This window comes from Denticeps clupeoides, chromosome 6, assembly GCF_900700375.1.
Source record: "Denticeps clupeoides chromosome 6, fDenClu1.1, whole genome shotgun sequence".
Classification (NCBI taxonomy): Eukaryota; Metazoa; Chordata; class Actinopteri; order Clupeiformes; family Denticipitidae; genus Denticeps; species Denticeps clupeoides.
In genome coordinates this window covers 6,791,498-6,805,971 of record NC_041712.1, presented here as the reverse complement: position 1 = coordinate 6,805,971, position 14,474 = coordinate 6,791,498, and the positions used below count along the sequence as shown (strand labels likewise).

Here is a 14,474-nt window from a genome sequence, read left to right as displayed (position 1 = left end):
GTAGTGTCCAGAGCATGGAGGTGCTACCAGGAGACAGGCCAGTACATCAGGAGACGTGGAGGAGGCCGTAGGTGAGCAACAACCCAGCAGCAGGACCCATATCTTCACCTTTGTGCAAAGACAGGTGGAGCACTGCCAGAGCCCTGCAAAATCACGTTCAGCAGGCCATATATGTGCATGTGCATATTATATGTCTGAAACAGACTTTATGAGGGTGGCCTGATGTCCAACACCATCCAGCACGTTTGGCGTTTGCCAAATTCACCACTGGCGCCCTGTGCTCTTCACAGATGAGAGTGGTTCACATTGGGCACATGTGAAGACATGGAAGAATCTGTCCTGGACACCACAGACTGTCTAGGAGTTGGTGGATGCTTTGGTCCAGGTCTGAAAGGAGATCCCTCATCCCTCATCTGCCACCTCATCAGGAGCATGTCCAGGCGTTGTAGGGAGGTCATACAGGCACGTGGAGGCCACAAACACTTGTTTTAAAACACTTGTTTTAAGGACATTACATTAAAGTTGGATCAGCCTGTAGTGTGTTTTTTCCACTTTAATCTTGAGTGTGACTCCAAATCCAGACCTCCATGGGTTGATCAATATTTTTTGTGGAACTTTGTTGTCAGCATTCAATTATGTAAAGAACAAAGTATTTAATAAGAATATTTCATTCATTCAGATCTAGGATGTCTTGTTTTTGTGATCCCTCTTTTGACCAGTGCATATTACACACCTTAATAACAGAGAAAAAGATGTCGGCAATAGTGAGGGGTCATCAGTAGCGTGCTACCGGTTAGGGGTACGTGCCAATCTAGGGGTATGGCCCATTACAAGAGAAAAGACAAAACCCACTAGCAAAATGGAGCAATTTAACAAGTAATTTATTTAACAAGTAACTAACAAGTAATTTATTAAAAAAGTTAAATAAATAAACAAATACATGAGAAATACATACAAAATGAATGACCAGGAATAAACGACTAAACAAAAAGGGAAAACAGAGAAATGGGAAAACAGGGCGTGGCCCTGAAAAAGGCTCCTTTATACTGGCTGTCTGCAGCAGAAACAAATGGGCTTAACTGGCAATCACCAGACATCCTGCAACACAAAAAAGTAGCTGTGGTCCGACAGGCCTCTTTATAACAGAAGCACAGTGAAAGAATCAAGAAAGTGATTTTTGTCCTCTGCTTTTAACCCATCACCCTTAGTGTGCAGTGGGCAGCCATGACAGGTGCCCGGGGAGCAGTGTGGAGGAAGTATAACCATGTACAGCATGATGTTAAAATATTGATGTTATTTTAGGTGGGTCAACATTTAGGCCTGGCTGGAAATAAACCTCACATGATGCCTGGATGCAGAGGAATGGGGTCCTCCATTAAACCATAACACAACACCACAGCTCACCCACAAACACTGCAAATTACGCAAATTATTAGACGGGGATTGAAAAAGTGGCCTGTAACAAATCAGCTGCATTTTCCAGTTGGGCCATGTTGTCGGGTGATGCTGCTCTAATTATCATCACTAGGTGGCGCTAGGTATTCGCAGCAGTAGTCACACACAGTCTCTCACTGACCACAATAGCCTGCATGATTGTGGATTTTAATCAGCTAGAACCGGTTTCTCATTCATTTTTATAGCATATTATATCTGGTCCATGCTATATGGATATGAATGGTTTAACCCCTTGGTTAAACTCTTGCATGATTATTGTTGTTTAAGATAAAATAAGAAAATACATTGTTTTTCCTGAGGGAAATGCTCATACTAAAATTATGCTCAGTGCTTTAAGAAGAAAATAAGAAGAGAACAGTACTGCAATGCAATCTCGAGAATAACTTTAAAACAGTAATAAATAATAAATAACTGACATAGTGTTGTGCAAATAAATAAAAAGGAAGGTAGCAGCATGTTATGAGGGATGAAATCCGACGTTCAATAACAAACAGATGAAATCGGTGTATATACAGCACAGACCAAACGTTTGGACACTCCACATGTGTTCATTCATAGTTTTGATGCCTTCAGTGAGAATCTACCAACGTAAATGGTCATGAAAATAAAGAACACACAATTTGCCCCAACTTTTGGCCTGCGTTGCATGTTCTCCTTGTGCCGATGCTGATGGTTTCCTGTTGGTTCTCTGGTGTCCTCCTGCCATTCATAGGCACTAGTTACCGACTCTGAATTGTCCGTAGGTATGAGTGAATGGCGTGTGTCTCGAGATGGGACCCTGGGTAGTGAGTTATGTCTATCAATATGTGTGCTTGTTATCCCTGTGTGTGTGTAAAATGAAATTAGTTTAGTACTCACATTATAGCCGTCACGCAGGGTTTTGCGTCACGGCTATGAGCAGGAACCTCATCGTGTACGGGACAGTATCTATGTCTGGTGTCAGAATAAATACTCCTGTTGGATGGATGGAACTTTTGTGTGTGTATGTGAACCTGGCCCAAAACGCGGTTACTTTAGCGTCACAGTGATGCCAGTGACTATTTTACAGCAATAACAAAACCAAGTAACAAAAATTAGACATTTTATTCAGTGGAATTTTTGATTTACAAAAATGTACAAGAAATAATAAATATATTTACAACCAATATCAAAAGAGACATTTCTGATTGAGCCCTTTTACGGCTACAGCCAATCGTACCCTGAATCCATCACCATGGTGTTATATTATTTCTGTCTTTTCCTGCTCAAAGTCAGGACCATGGTCTCCAGACGGCTGAGCTCTGGTTCTGGAACAGCGTCCGCCTCAGAGTCCGAGGAGGGCAGGGGGGTGCAGGCCGGAGAGGGGTGGGGGAGCCGGGGAGCCCGGCTGGAACCCCGGGCGGCGAGGAGCAGTCGGAGGAGGATGGCGGGGAGAGCGAGGGCGGGAAGACGAAGTGGCAGGGGACGGTGAGGTAGGGGGGGGAGGCGGAGAACGCCGGGGAGGAGCTGGAGAAGCAGGGCGAGGGGGGGGGGCGAGATGGAGTACGGGGGTGAGGGGTAAGCGTGGTGGAGCGGCTGCGTTGCGGCGTGCCGGTGGAGCAGGAAGGAGCCGTAGGGGAGGGAATCTGCGCAGCTTCGGATGGACCCCATGGCGGAGGCAGCGTCGCCCGTCGCCGCAGGGCACTCGGCGCCCAGCGGCCAGCGGCGGGGGGGGCGCCTGGACGGGCCCTCGTCCCGGCACGGCGGCGCCGGGGTGCGAGTCCACGTGGCGCCGGAGGCTTTGGACGAGGGCGTCTCTCTGGCACGGCTCCACGCAGTCGATGAAGCTGGCCAGGCGGGAGAAGCACTCCCTAAACCCTGCAGTGTAGATGGGCTCGGGCGGAGCCACGGGGGGTCGTCCGGGCTGCGCAGGGGTCACGGACTCGGGCGACCCTGAGCCTGCTGCTGTGCAGAAGAACAGAGGGAGGGAAGGAGAGGACGAGAGGCGGGGCATGCAAATATGTAGCAAAGGAGGAGCCATGAAGGGGAGTGAAGACATGAGAGCATGTTCATGTTTTCAAGTGCGATGTCAGTGAAAATGTCGGTGATTGGTGTTAATTGAGAGTTGAAAGTGAAAGTGATTATAACGTATCAGCGAGGCAGAAAGAAAAAGAAAATAAAAAAGAGGGAGAGAGAGAGATATATATTAGCACAACATATAAAAGGCTGTGAATTCTATTCGTATGTTATCTGTGTGTAGAAGGTCTTTACCTTGGTGCGGAGTCCCTCCATCCGTTTTTCGTCGTATGTACTCGACGGTCAGGTCGAGGATCTCCGCTTTCTCCAGTTTCGGGTTTTGCAGCCTCTGTGGTCCGGGGAGAGGAGGAATAAAAAGGAAACTTTATCCTTTAGTTCTACTGTGTAAAAATTGTGAGAAGTCGTGCAGGAGGGCAGATAGGGTGGTAGTAGCCTAGTGGGTAATACACTCATCTCTGAACCATAAGACCCAGGTTCAAATCCCACTTACTACCATTGTGTCCCTGAGCAAGACACTTAACCCTAAGTTGCTTCAGCGGGGGACTGTCCCTGCAACTACTCATTGTAAGTCGCTCTGGATAAGGGCGTCCGGTAAATGCTGTAAATGTAAAAGTAAATCTCCTGATTACCGTGTCTGCGGTGTTGCTGAGCAGCAGCGTCCGGAGTTCGTCCAGCCGCTGGTTGATTCGGTCCCGCCGCTTCTTCTCAATCACGGGCTTCAAAACCTTCCAGTCGGAACACAGGCAGAGGACCGTTACACGCGGGCCGCGCACGACACGCAGCGACAATTACTCACGACAGGCGGACAATTCGGCTTACTCGTCTGATGCCCCTGCGGCTCGTCATGTTAATCCGGGCTCGAGTTGTGCTGAACTCCAGGAAACCTTGCCGTGGAAGTGAGGGCGAAGGGACCGGGCCGCGTTTTTATAAGGACGGGGCGCCCTGCGGCCATTGGTGGAGAGGTGACAGTGACGTGGCTCCCCTTTCTGCGCCTCGGTCCCCAGGACGAGCCGAAAAAACATTGAATTCGTAACTATTCTGTGATGGAGAAATTAATACCTAACCGTATTAGTAAATATAATAAAAGATCAAATGACTGGGATTGAGGTAAAAATGTTTCATAATTTACATACATTTATTAAAGGGTTGACTCTTTCAGTTTTGGCATTCTGTTCATTTTACTTTTTTTTTTTTTTTTTAATCGTCTGTAATAACACGATAACACATTTACATGTTTATTGTGGGCCCGGTTTACCAGACTAAACTGTTTATTGCGCAGTAAGTAATTCGCTGCACATTTGGAGGACGGACCGTTTCACACGTGCTGACCCCCCGAGGGGTCACGAACTTATTCCACCATCTTCAATACTCAGAAGAATGGCGAACAAAAACCTCTCAAAGGGCGACAACGGGACAATATTTTAATAGGATTATTTATCACATTTATTCTTGGTGACCCTCGTGATTATATATATGTAACATTCGATGTGTATTATTATTATTAGAATATTGTTCATTATCTCTATGAAGATTGTCGATACATGAAAATCAGAAAAACGGGACTTCTTAGTCCGTTACATGGAGAGAAACTTCTTTTTTTTTCTCGTGGGAACAGAACCATCGTGCCTCTCCAAATGTGTCAGAACGCGCAGAGTCACACCACCAGCCCCACGCAGGTCACCAACTGCACCTTCACCGCCACCTTCCAGCCATCTGCTGCTCGCCAGGCCGAGGTGAAGACGAGACAGAAACCATCAGCTCCAAATACACACGACACGCGTGCGTGGGAGAAAATCCGGGACCTTTACATCCTACACCCCCCCGCAGAGTGATGTGTCCCCGTGAACTGCGCGAGGATTAAAGTTCTATCTGGATTTCACACCTTCACAACGCTTATATTACACGTATTTTACCCACTGGCATTACAAAAAACCAAGTGTGTGTGTGTGTGTGTCCGTTCCCAGGCATGCGTGGTCTTGGAAGTGTGTGAAGGTGTCAGGATTGTAACATCGGTGTTAAGTGTGCGCAGAGTGCGCGTTTCCACGCGCGTCGCAGTTGTTTCTCTTCCAGCTGCCAAACGACGACATTCCCGAGATTCTACAAGGAACTTCGTTCTGTTGCGTATCGTGTCAGACAGAGACGGTGCCTGATGACCGACAGCAGCAACCACATTACAAAGTACAAAAGCCCACAAGTGTCCTTCTTTCTTCGCGGGGGTTTCGGGGGGACAGACGAGCTTTAGTTCCGTGGGAACGGGCCGTTCGAGATGGCGACCCATCGGACGCACCCTGCCTGGAGGTGCGAGGCGCGAGGTGCGAGAAAGCGTGGCGACGCCGCCTGGCACCCACCGTGGAAGGGGGTTTATCTAACTAACCAAATGTGGGCTAATAATCACCATAAACCTCTACGTTCTTACTCTGAGCTCTGAAAGTGAACCCGCAAAAAAAAAAAACGGGGATCTCCCGTGACACGCGTAAAGTCGGCCCGTGGTGTCTGGTGCTTGTAGCTGCGCGATCGATAACAGTCAAGGCGAAACGCACAAATCCTCCAGAAAGAACCCCCACACCGCCCCACTGGAATAATATTAATAACAATATGCAGTACAGGTTAAAAGTCTGGACGCACCTTCTCATTCAATGTGTTTTCTTTACTTTCATGACCATTTTCAAAAAGTGGAGATCTGGCCTCCACGGTCACCGGACCTGAACCCAATCGAGATGGTTTGGGGTGAGCTGGACCCCAACAAGTGCTAAACACCTCTGGGAACTCCTTCAAGACTGTTGGAAAACCATTTCAGGTGACGACCTCTTGAAGCTCATCGAGAGAATGCCAAGAGTGTGTAAAGCAGTAATCAGAGCAAATAAACTAGAATATAAAACATTATTTCAGTTATTAAGTATATAACTCCACATGTATTCATTCATAGTTTTGATGCCTTCAGTGAGAATCTACCAACGTAAATGGTCATGAAAATAAAGAAAACAAGGTGTGTCCAAACTTTTGACCTGTAATGTGTTTCCTTTGATATATATACTTTCCAGCTTTTCGGTTGATTTGATGAATTTTTTTGTGTTGCCAGAAACCTATGTGGTTTATACTGCGTTCGATGTGTTATTTCAGGCAAAAATCTGACAACACGCTGGCGCCTCTCTAAGTGCTGTAATGCGGACCCGTTACGTTGCGCGCGTCGGGGACGCTGGATCGCTGGATCGTGGGAGACTCGCGTTCGCCACGTGCGCGTCACACGCAGCGCCGAGGTGCGAACACGCGCCAAACCGAGCTTTATTACGCGCGACCAAATGGCCTAAACAGATTTTTTTTCTTGGTTTGAGTAACGGGAACGTTTACCGGCCAGTTAACTTTCACCCCGCTGGCCCGGGTTGTTCTGTTCGAGTCTCCTTTCCTTCACACGCGTGGGAACTGGCGGACGCACCTTGCCTGGAGGTGTGAGACGCGGGTGCGAGAAGCGTGGCGACGCCGCCCACCGCGAGTTCGAACCCGCTCGTCAGCCAAACTGATCGCCGAGCAGGAACAAAAAAAAGGATTCCTCCTCCGAAAGGCGGGTGATCGATACCCGCGGAAGCAGCCATTAAGATAAATTCAGCATTAATTATGCACCCGAACACGTGGCGCGTAAAAACTAACCTAATATTTCCTCATTATTTATTTATTCTTTATTATGGACAAACAAAACACTTTTAGACTACGCTGATATTAAAGGTCCCTTATTATTAACATTAACACGAAATGCTTCGCCATTTGGAGAATTTGTCCCCTTATGTCATCATAAGAGGAAATGTTACATCCTCTTTCTCATGCTTTGTTTCCCCAGATCATTTCCCACCCCTCCCCTAATGTGCAAAGCATTGCAGTTTCTCTATGATTGGATGTGAAAACAAGCACGACTGTGTTTTTTTTAGTTCCGTCACGCGAGACATTTTTTTCTATAAAAATGCAGACACCACTTCCCAAACATTGTGGTTGGTGAATGGTGTTGATTTCCCAGGGAAATTTGGAGTGGCTCAGACCCTCAGGCTTTTCCTGAAGTGTGATAGGCTGCATAATAGCCTACCACACTTCAGACACTAACACTAACACACACAAACTGACCATGCACCAGTCACTCTGTGCAGCTCTGGTCTGCCAACTACCTCACTTGTCACTTCGTCACTTTAAACTTACCTCTGTTGCACTATTGGTTTTGCACTCTCCTGGTTTTGCACTCTCCACCATGTGCCCTTATTTGTATATGGTGTTTTTAAAATTGTATATATATTTTTTTTATTTTATTATTTTTTTTTTTTAAATTGTATTTATACTTTGTATTCAATGTTACTGTTACTGTTTTTGTATTTAATGTTACTTGTATGGGTCAGAGAGTAACGTAATTTCAATTCTCTGCATGTCCTGTACATGTGGCAGAATTGACAATAAAGCTAACTTGACTTGACTTGACTAATAGGCTGCCATGGTTGCCTGCCCATTTTTGTGCATGTGCATTCTGACCAGCCTGGAGCTGCTGTGATGCACTGTGTGCAGGTTGGCCTTACAGTCCCTGTCTTGTGAGGCAAGCCTAATGTTGAGAGTCAGGAAAAAAAAACATGATATATGCTGCTGATTTTTTTTTTCGGCAAAAAATACTGCCTAAGAAGCCATTAATATCTTCAAGCATATGATCAGGTGGTGCTTAAACTAATTTTTATAAGTTCCTAGTCTTCAAACAGCCTGGCCACTGCCCCCTACAACCTTAAATGCAAGATTTCTGGACATTATTGCACCATTGCTCTCCGTTCTTTGTTCCTTCTAAAGAGAACGACAGTTTGGATGAGAAAATGTACCATTTGGTGATGTAAATTATTCCGTTTTTGCAGATCATTACACCTTATGGTCAGCAGAGGTGGGACACACACGAAGAGAACAAAACAGAATCACCTTCAATCGCACATTAGAAGTTCCATTCACAAAACTTCTAAAAAAAAACATTTAAAAGGCTTTGAACAGAAAATTACAAAAGCAAACAAAAAAGAGAATCATTGACATAATTTGAAATAATGATGTAGTTACATCTGCTGATGCACTAGATACTGAGTTAGTCTAAATTTGTTCAGCTTTACTAAAATAAATGAAAGTGTTTTATTTCTAGTAACAAATTAAAGTCCCACACTTCAGTTAAGGAACACTTAATTACACGGGAACCCAAGATTAAAGTTCCTCTTTCCACAGTCTTTTATGGCACGAACCAGGCCTGGACCCGACTTTTTACCCATTTTATGTCTTTTTTTCCTATAAAAAAATTTAGGACATTTCTAAATGAACCGTAATTAGTCCACTCAGAAATGATTGGGGTGTTGTGGGACATCAGATGTCACATGCACAGGACCCATTATCCTGAGGTGTGTCCGCGCGCATCTCCAAGGGACAATGGGACAGGGGACCATTTCCACAGCTGAAAAACAACCAAAAAAGTCAAACCTACTCTAGCACAACTGCGTTCCCACTAATCATCACTTGGTGAATGGTAATAAAGACAATGCTGTTTTATCAAATCTGATCTTCTTTTTGCTTCATTTCTGGAGGATCAGTGGCGTTCCTCAGCCTCTGTGGGGTTTCTTTTGGCTGAAGGGTTAAATTGTATATGGGATTCAGAGAATCTGTGGAAATGGGCGACGGTGGGAACGAGACCTCGACAAACACCTCAACTTTTATAACCTGTGGGGATTTGCACATGCTCAGCTGATCACCCAATATCACACATCCACGAGAGTCCTCGGTCGTTCCCACGGCCCACATTCAACTACGGGCAATATAAAAACATAAAAAGTGCATTGTTGCAATATTATTTTATTAGTGCAACCTGTAGGTGAAATAGCTTGATGGGCTGCCTGGTTTCGAGTGACGTTTCATTATCTTAAAACACAACACAAGCAAAATAGGAATAAAAACCAGATTCCCACGGGAAAGTCGCACAAAACATGAGTCACCCAACACTTCTGATCATAATTCTATTAACAAGTCCCTTTTTTTTACACCTTATGGGGCGTGAGGCTGACCAACAGGTCCCCACCCTCCCCGACACACCCTGCACGCTGTCAAGTAAAAAACACCTCCAGGCCGGCAGAATCTGCCTATTTATTTTCTGTTTGTGACAGTAGACGTGTTGGGCTGGGAACCGAAGCTGAAGCTAGAACCCAGGGCCACGAGAGTCTCGCCACCTTCTTTACAACCCGAAAAAAGGTGGTATCAGCCACCTTGACCTCTGAACTCTGCTCCCACACGCAAGAACGTGGCATGTAACTGGGGTTAATTAAAAAAAGTTTATTCTCCAGGAAAGCATTTCACTGCACATCATACCGTGTATGACTGTGTATGTGACAAATAAAATTTGAATTTGAAGTATGTGGATAGACAAATAGGTGACTTGTGAGACTCAGTTGGGAAATAATCATTTATATCGGTGAAATATAGGTGAGAAAACAACAACAAATTAACTAATTTATATCTTAGGAAGAGATCAATATCTGGACTGACCCATGTCCCAGCCGCCAAGTCATTCAGGTTTAAGCTTAAAAACCATTTTAACTAGAGACCATGGTGATTTGGCCACGCCCAGTTTTCTGGGTGACACACACACACACACACACACACATAGAAATCTTCTCTATACGTGCACCATGGGATATTTTTCTGATGCCCCAATTCACGCCACCCCTGTTAAGCACTCGGCTTTTCAACCCCCCCCCCGACACACACACACACACACACACTCGCGCGCGTGCCTGTGGAAGTGCAGGGTGCCAGAACGCGCAGCAGGACTCCCCTTTGATGTACTGCTGTACTGCAGGGTGTATTTAAGTCTGTCCACTGGCGACCCTTGACCTCTAGAGGTCACCAGAGATCTGTTGCAGACTTTGGGGCAGAGGTATCCTGTCGTTTTTAGTCTGAGGACTAACATATAATCAATATAATGTGAATTAAGGCATTAATAAGTGAACGAATGCATCGAGTTGATTGAACTTCGCATTCACAGAAACCGGATCCTGTAAGACAATCGAGTAACCTTTATTTATCTGAAAAATAATGATTCCATAACCATTATTTTTATTTCCCATAAAATCATTCCAATAATTATTTTCGGCTAAATTGACCTGTATTCTCTGTTAATGTAAAAATGTAATACATGTAATACATGTAATACATTTTTACAAAATAATTATTGGAATTACTTTAAATACATCCTGCAGTACAGCAGTATATCAAAGGGGAGTCCTGCTGCGCGTTCTGGCACCCTTGCACTTCCACAGGCACGCGCGCGAGTTTGTGTGTGTGTGGGGGGGGTGGAAACCGAGTGCTTAACAGGGGTGGTGTCGATTGGGGCATCAGAAAAATATCCCATGGTGCACGTATAGACACGATTTCTACAAGTGTGTGTGTGTGTGTGTGTGTGTGTGTATATATATATATATAATTTCCAGAAAACTGGGCGTGGCCAAATCACCATGGTCTCTAGTTACAAATGGTTTTTAAGCTTAAACCTGAACGACTTGGCGGCTGGGACATGGGTCAGTCCAGATATTGATCTCTTCCTAAGATATAAATTAGTTAATTTGTTGTTGTTTTCTCACCTATATTTCACTGATATAAATGATTATTTCCCAACTGAGTCTCACAATTCACCTATTTGTCTATCCACATACTTGGCCTGGAGAATAAACTTTTTTTAATTAACCCCAGTTACATGCCACGTTCTTGCATGTGGGAGCAGAGTTCAGAGGTCAAGGTGGCTGATACCACCTTTTTTCGGGTTGTAAAGAAGGTGGCGAGACTCTCGTGGCCCTGGGTTCTAGCTTCAGCTTCGGTTCCCAGCCCAACACGTCTACTGTCACAAACAGAAAATAAATAGGCAGATTCTGCCGGCCTGGAGGTGTTTTTTACTTGACAGCGTGCAGGGTGTGTCGGGGAGGGTGGGGACCTGTTGGTCAGCCTCACGCCCCATAAGGTGTAAAAAAAAGGGACTTGTTAATAGAATTATGATCAGAAGTGTTGGGTGACTCATGTTTTGTGCGACTTTCCCGTGGGAATCTGGTTTTTATTCCTATTTTGCTTGTGTTGTGTTTTAAGATAATGAAACGTCACTCGAAACCAGGCAGCCCATCAAGCTATTTCACCTACAGGTTGCACTAATAAAATAATATTGCAACAATGCACTTTTTATGTTTTTATATTGCCCGTAGTTGAATGTGGGCCGTGGGAACGACCGAGGACTCTCGTGGATGTGTGATATTGGGTGATCAGCTGAGCATGTGCAAATCCCCACAGGTTATAAAAGTTGAGGTGTTTGTCGAGGTCTCGTTCCCACCGTCGCCCATTTCCACAGATTCTCTGAATCCCATATACAATTTAACCCTTCAGCCAAAAGAAACCCCACAAATAAAGAAATGAAGCAAAAAGAAGATCAGATTTGATAAAATAGCATTGTCTTTATTACCATTCACCAAGTGATGATTAGTGGGAACGCAGTTGTGCTAGAGTAGGTTTTACTTTTTTGGTTGTTTTTCAGCTGTGAAAATGGTCCCTTGTCCCATTGTCCCTTGGAGACGCACGTGGTCTCCATTTGACTAGCCGAGACTGCTATCACCTCTGAGAAACAGCTGAAAACCAACTTGTTTAAAAAGAATTTCAGACGAGTCTAACACTAACACACACACACACTGTCTAGCACTTAACAATTCCCCATCATGTTCTATTCCTGTCAAGTTAGGCCTTTAGTTTTGTAACTCAAAATCTGGTGTCTTGCTGGTGTCTTCTTCTTGTAAGTCGCTTTGGTTAAAAGCGTCTGCTAAGTAAAGTAAAGTAAAGTGGTCACACCTCAGGTGTGTGTTCATTCATAGCTTTGATGCCTTCAGTGAGAATCTACCATGTAAAAGGTCATGAAAGTAAAGAAAACACATTGAATGAGAAGGTGCGTCCAGACTTTTGACCTGTACTGCATATTGTTATTAATATTATTCCAGTGGGGCGGTGTGGGGGTTCTTTCTGGAGGATTTGTGCGTTTCGCCTTGACTGTTATCGATCGCGCAGCTACAAGCACCAGACACCACGGGCCGACTTTACGCGTGTCACGGGAGATCCCCGTTTTTTTTGCGGGTTCACTTTCTGAGCTCAGAGTAAGAACGTAGAGGTTTATGGTGATTATTAGCCCACATTTGGTTAGTTAGATAAACCCCCTTCCACGGTGGGTGCCAGGCGGCGTCGCCACGCTTTCTCGCACCTCGCGCCTCGCACCTCCAGGCAGGGTGCGTCCGATGGGTCGCCATCTCGAACGGCCCGTTCCCACGGAACTAAAGCTCGTCTGTCCCCCCCGAAACCCCCGCGAAGAAAGAAGGACACTTGTGGGCTTTTGTACTTTGTAATGTGGTTGCTGCTGTCGGTCATCAGGCACCGTCTCTGTCTGACACGATACGCAACAGAACGAAGTTCCTTGTAGAATCTCGGGAATGTCGTCGTTTGGCAGCTGGAAGAGAAACAACTGCGACGCGCGTGGAAACGCGCACTCTGCGCACACTTAACACCGATGTTACAATCCTGAAAAAAATGTAGATATTTGCCCACGGGTGGTTTTACTAGGTGTCAAAACATCTTGTAGCCCAAGCGCCCTGGGATTGGTCCTCCAGAAAAAGGGGCGTGGTGAACAAAAATCACCTTGGTCTTTAAAACCTAGTTCCAAATGTCTTTTGAGCTCAATCCTGAATCACTTGGCGACTGGGACGGTGGTCAGTCCAGACATTCATTTGTTCACTTGTCATTGTATCTTTTTACACTTTTTGCATTGGAAGAGATTGCTGAGGACAACATTCAGAATGAAGCTGCACGCTGCTGACATGAAAGCCCAGAGAAAGGTAAGATGCAGGTCTATTGAAAATATGATCCAAACTGCATTCAAACAGACAAGATCAGAAATATGACAGCAAATAGCAAATAATATTAAAATTATTCAAGTGGCATCAGTAGAAATAAAACAGTGCAACCACCTAGGGTGACCGCTTTAAAACGGTTGATTTTTCAGTGAGAGTCTTAAGTCTGACCTCTTTTTTATTTTTATAACTCACAATGTAAATTTTATCTTATCTTATCTTTCTTTAAGCTTCTTAAACCTGAGGTGGAGAGGAGACGCAGGGAGAGAATGAACCGCAGTCTGGAGAGCCTCAGAATGCTGCTACTACGAGAGACCCACAATCAGGTGAGATAGACAAACCATGCGGCATGCGGCAAACACATAACTTATCATGCATTAGTCAAAGCTTTGGATCGGTACGAACTGTAATTCCCCCTCGTTTACTATTCCAGGTCTTAAACAATCAGAGAATTGAGAAAGCCGAGATCCTGGAGCACACCGTCCTCTTCCTGCAGAGCACCGGCTCACAAAAACTCCACTTCCGACAAGGTTTTTCCACGTGTCTGGAGCGGGCCACATACTTTCTGCGCGTGGAGAAGGAAACGCCGGGACTTGATGAGTCTCTGACCAACACTCTGTGCCGTCATCTCCATGGGTCCCCGCCACCACCCGTCCCCGCGCCTGCCACCGGTCTACAGCCGGCTTCACCCCTGCCTCGGAGACCAACCGGCCCCAACGTCAGCCGAAAGCTGAACAGGCCCCCTGCGGCCCACCTTCCACCCAGCACAGCCAGCCAGGCCGTCTGGAGGCCTTGGCCCTGAACAGGGACGGACTGAAATACAGACGGGACTGGTGTCATGCTTGTTCCTCATAAATAAATATTACAGATGACCACATGCGACCTGACATTCCAACACAGAAACTGTGCTGTACATATATTGTATATTTGTATGAATATATTTTTTTATTGATTGCTGCTTTCATTCCCTTTTGCACATATTTATTTAGCACATTCCTCACCTTGCTTAAAAACGAAATAAACTTGTATATTTTTTTCAGTAAACCTTTCTGAGCCATTACTTTTTTTAAACTATTATTTCTGCATTTCCGGGAGACGCTTTCATCCAGCCGT

General features: G+C 45.3%; 1 protein-coding gene and 1 pseudogene across 1 annotated transcript; one reads left to right on the top strand and one right to left on the bottom strand.

Annotated features, from left to right (window-relative positions):
* Nucleotides 1–2,705: 2,705 nt before the first annotated feature.
* On the bottom strand, nt 2,706–4,333 carry LOC114792136 (transcription factor HES-7-like; annotated as a pseudogene).
* An 8,974-nt stretch (nt 4,334–13,307) lies between these two features.
* On the top strand, nt 13,308–14,163 carry LOC114792135 (transcription factor HES-7.1-like). Its single transcript, XM_028983019.1, has 3 exons — nt 13,308–13,346; nt 13,592–13,687; nt 13,795–14,163. Exons 1-3 carry the CDS (start codon nt 13,308–13,310, stop codon nt 14,161–14,163), a joined length of 504 nt encoding a protein of 167 aa, XP_028838852.1.
* Nucleotides 14,164–14,474: the final 311 nt, after the last annotated feature.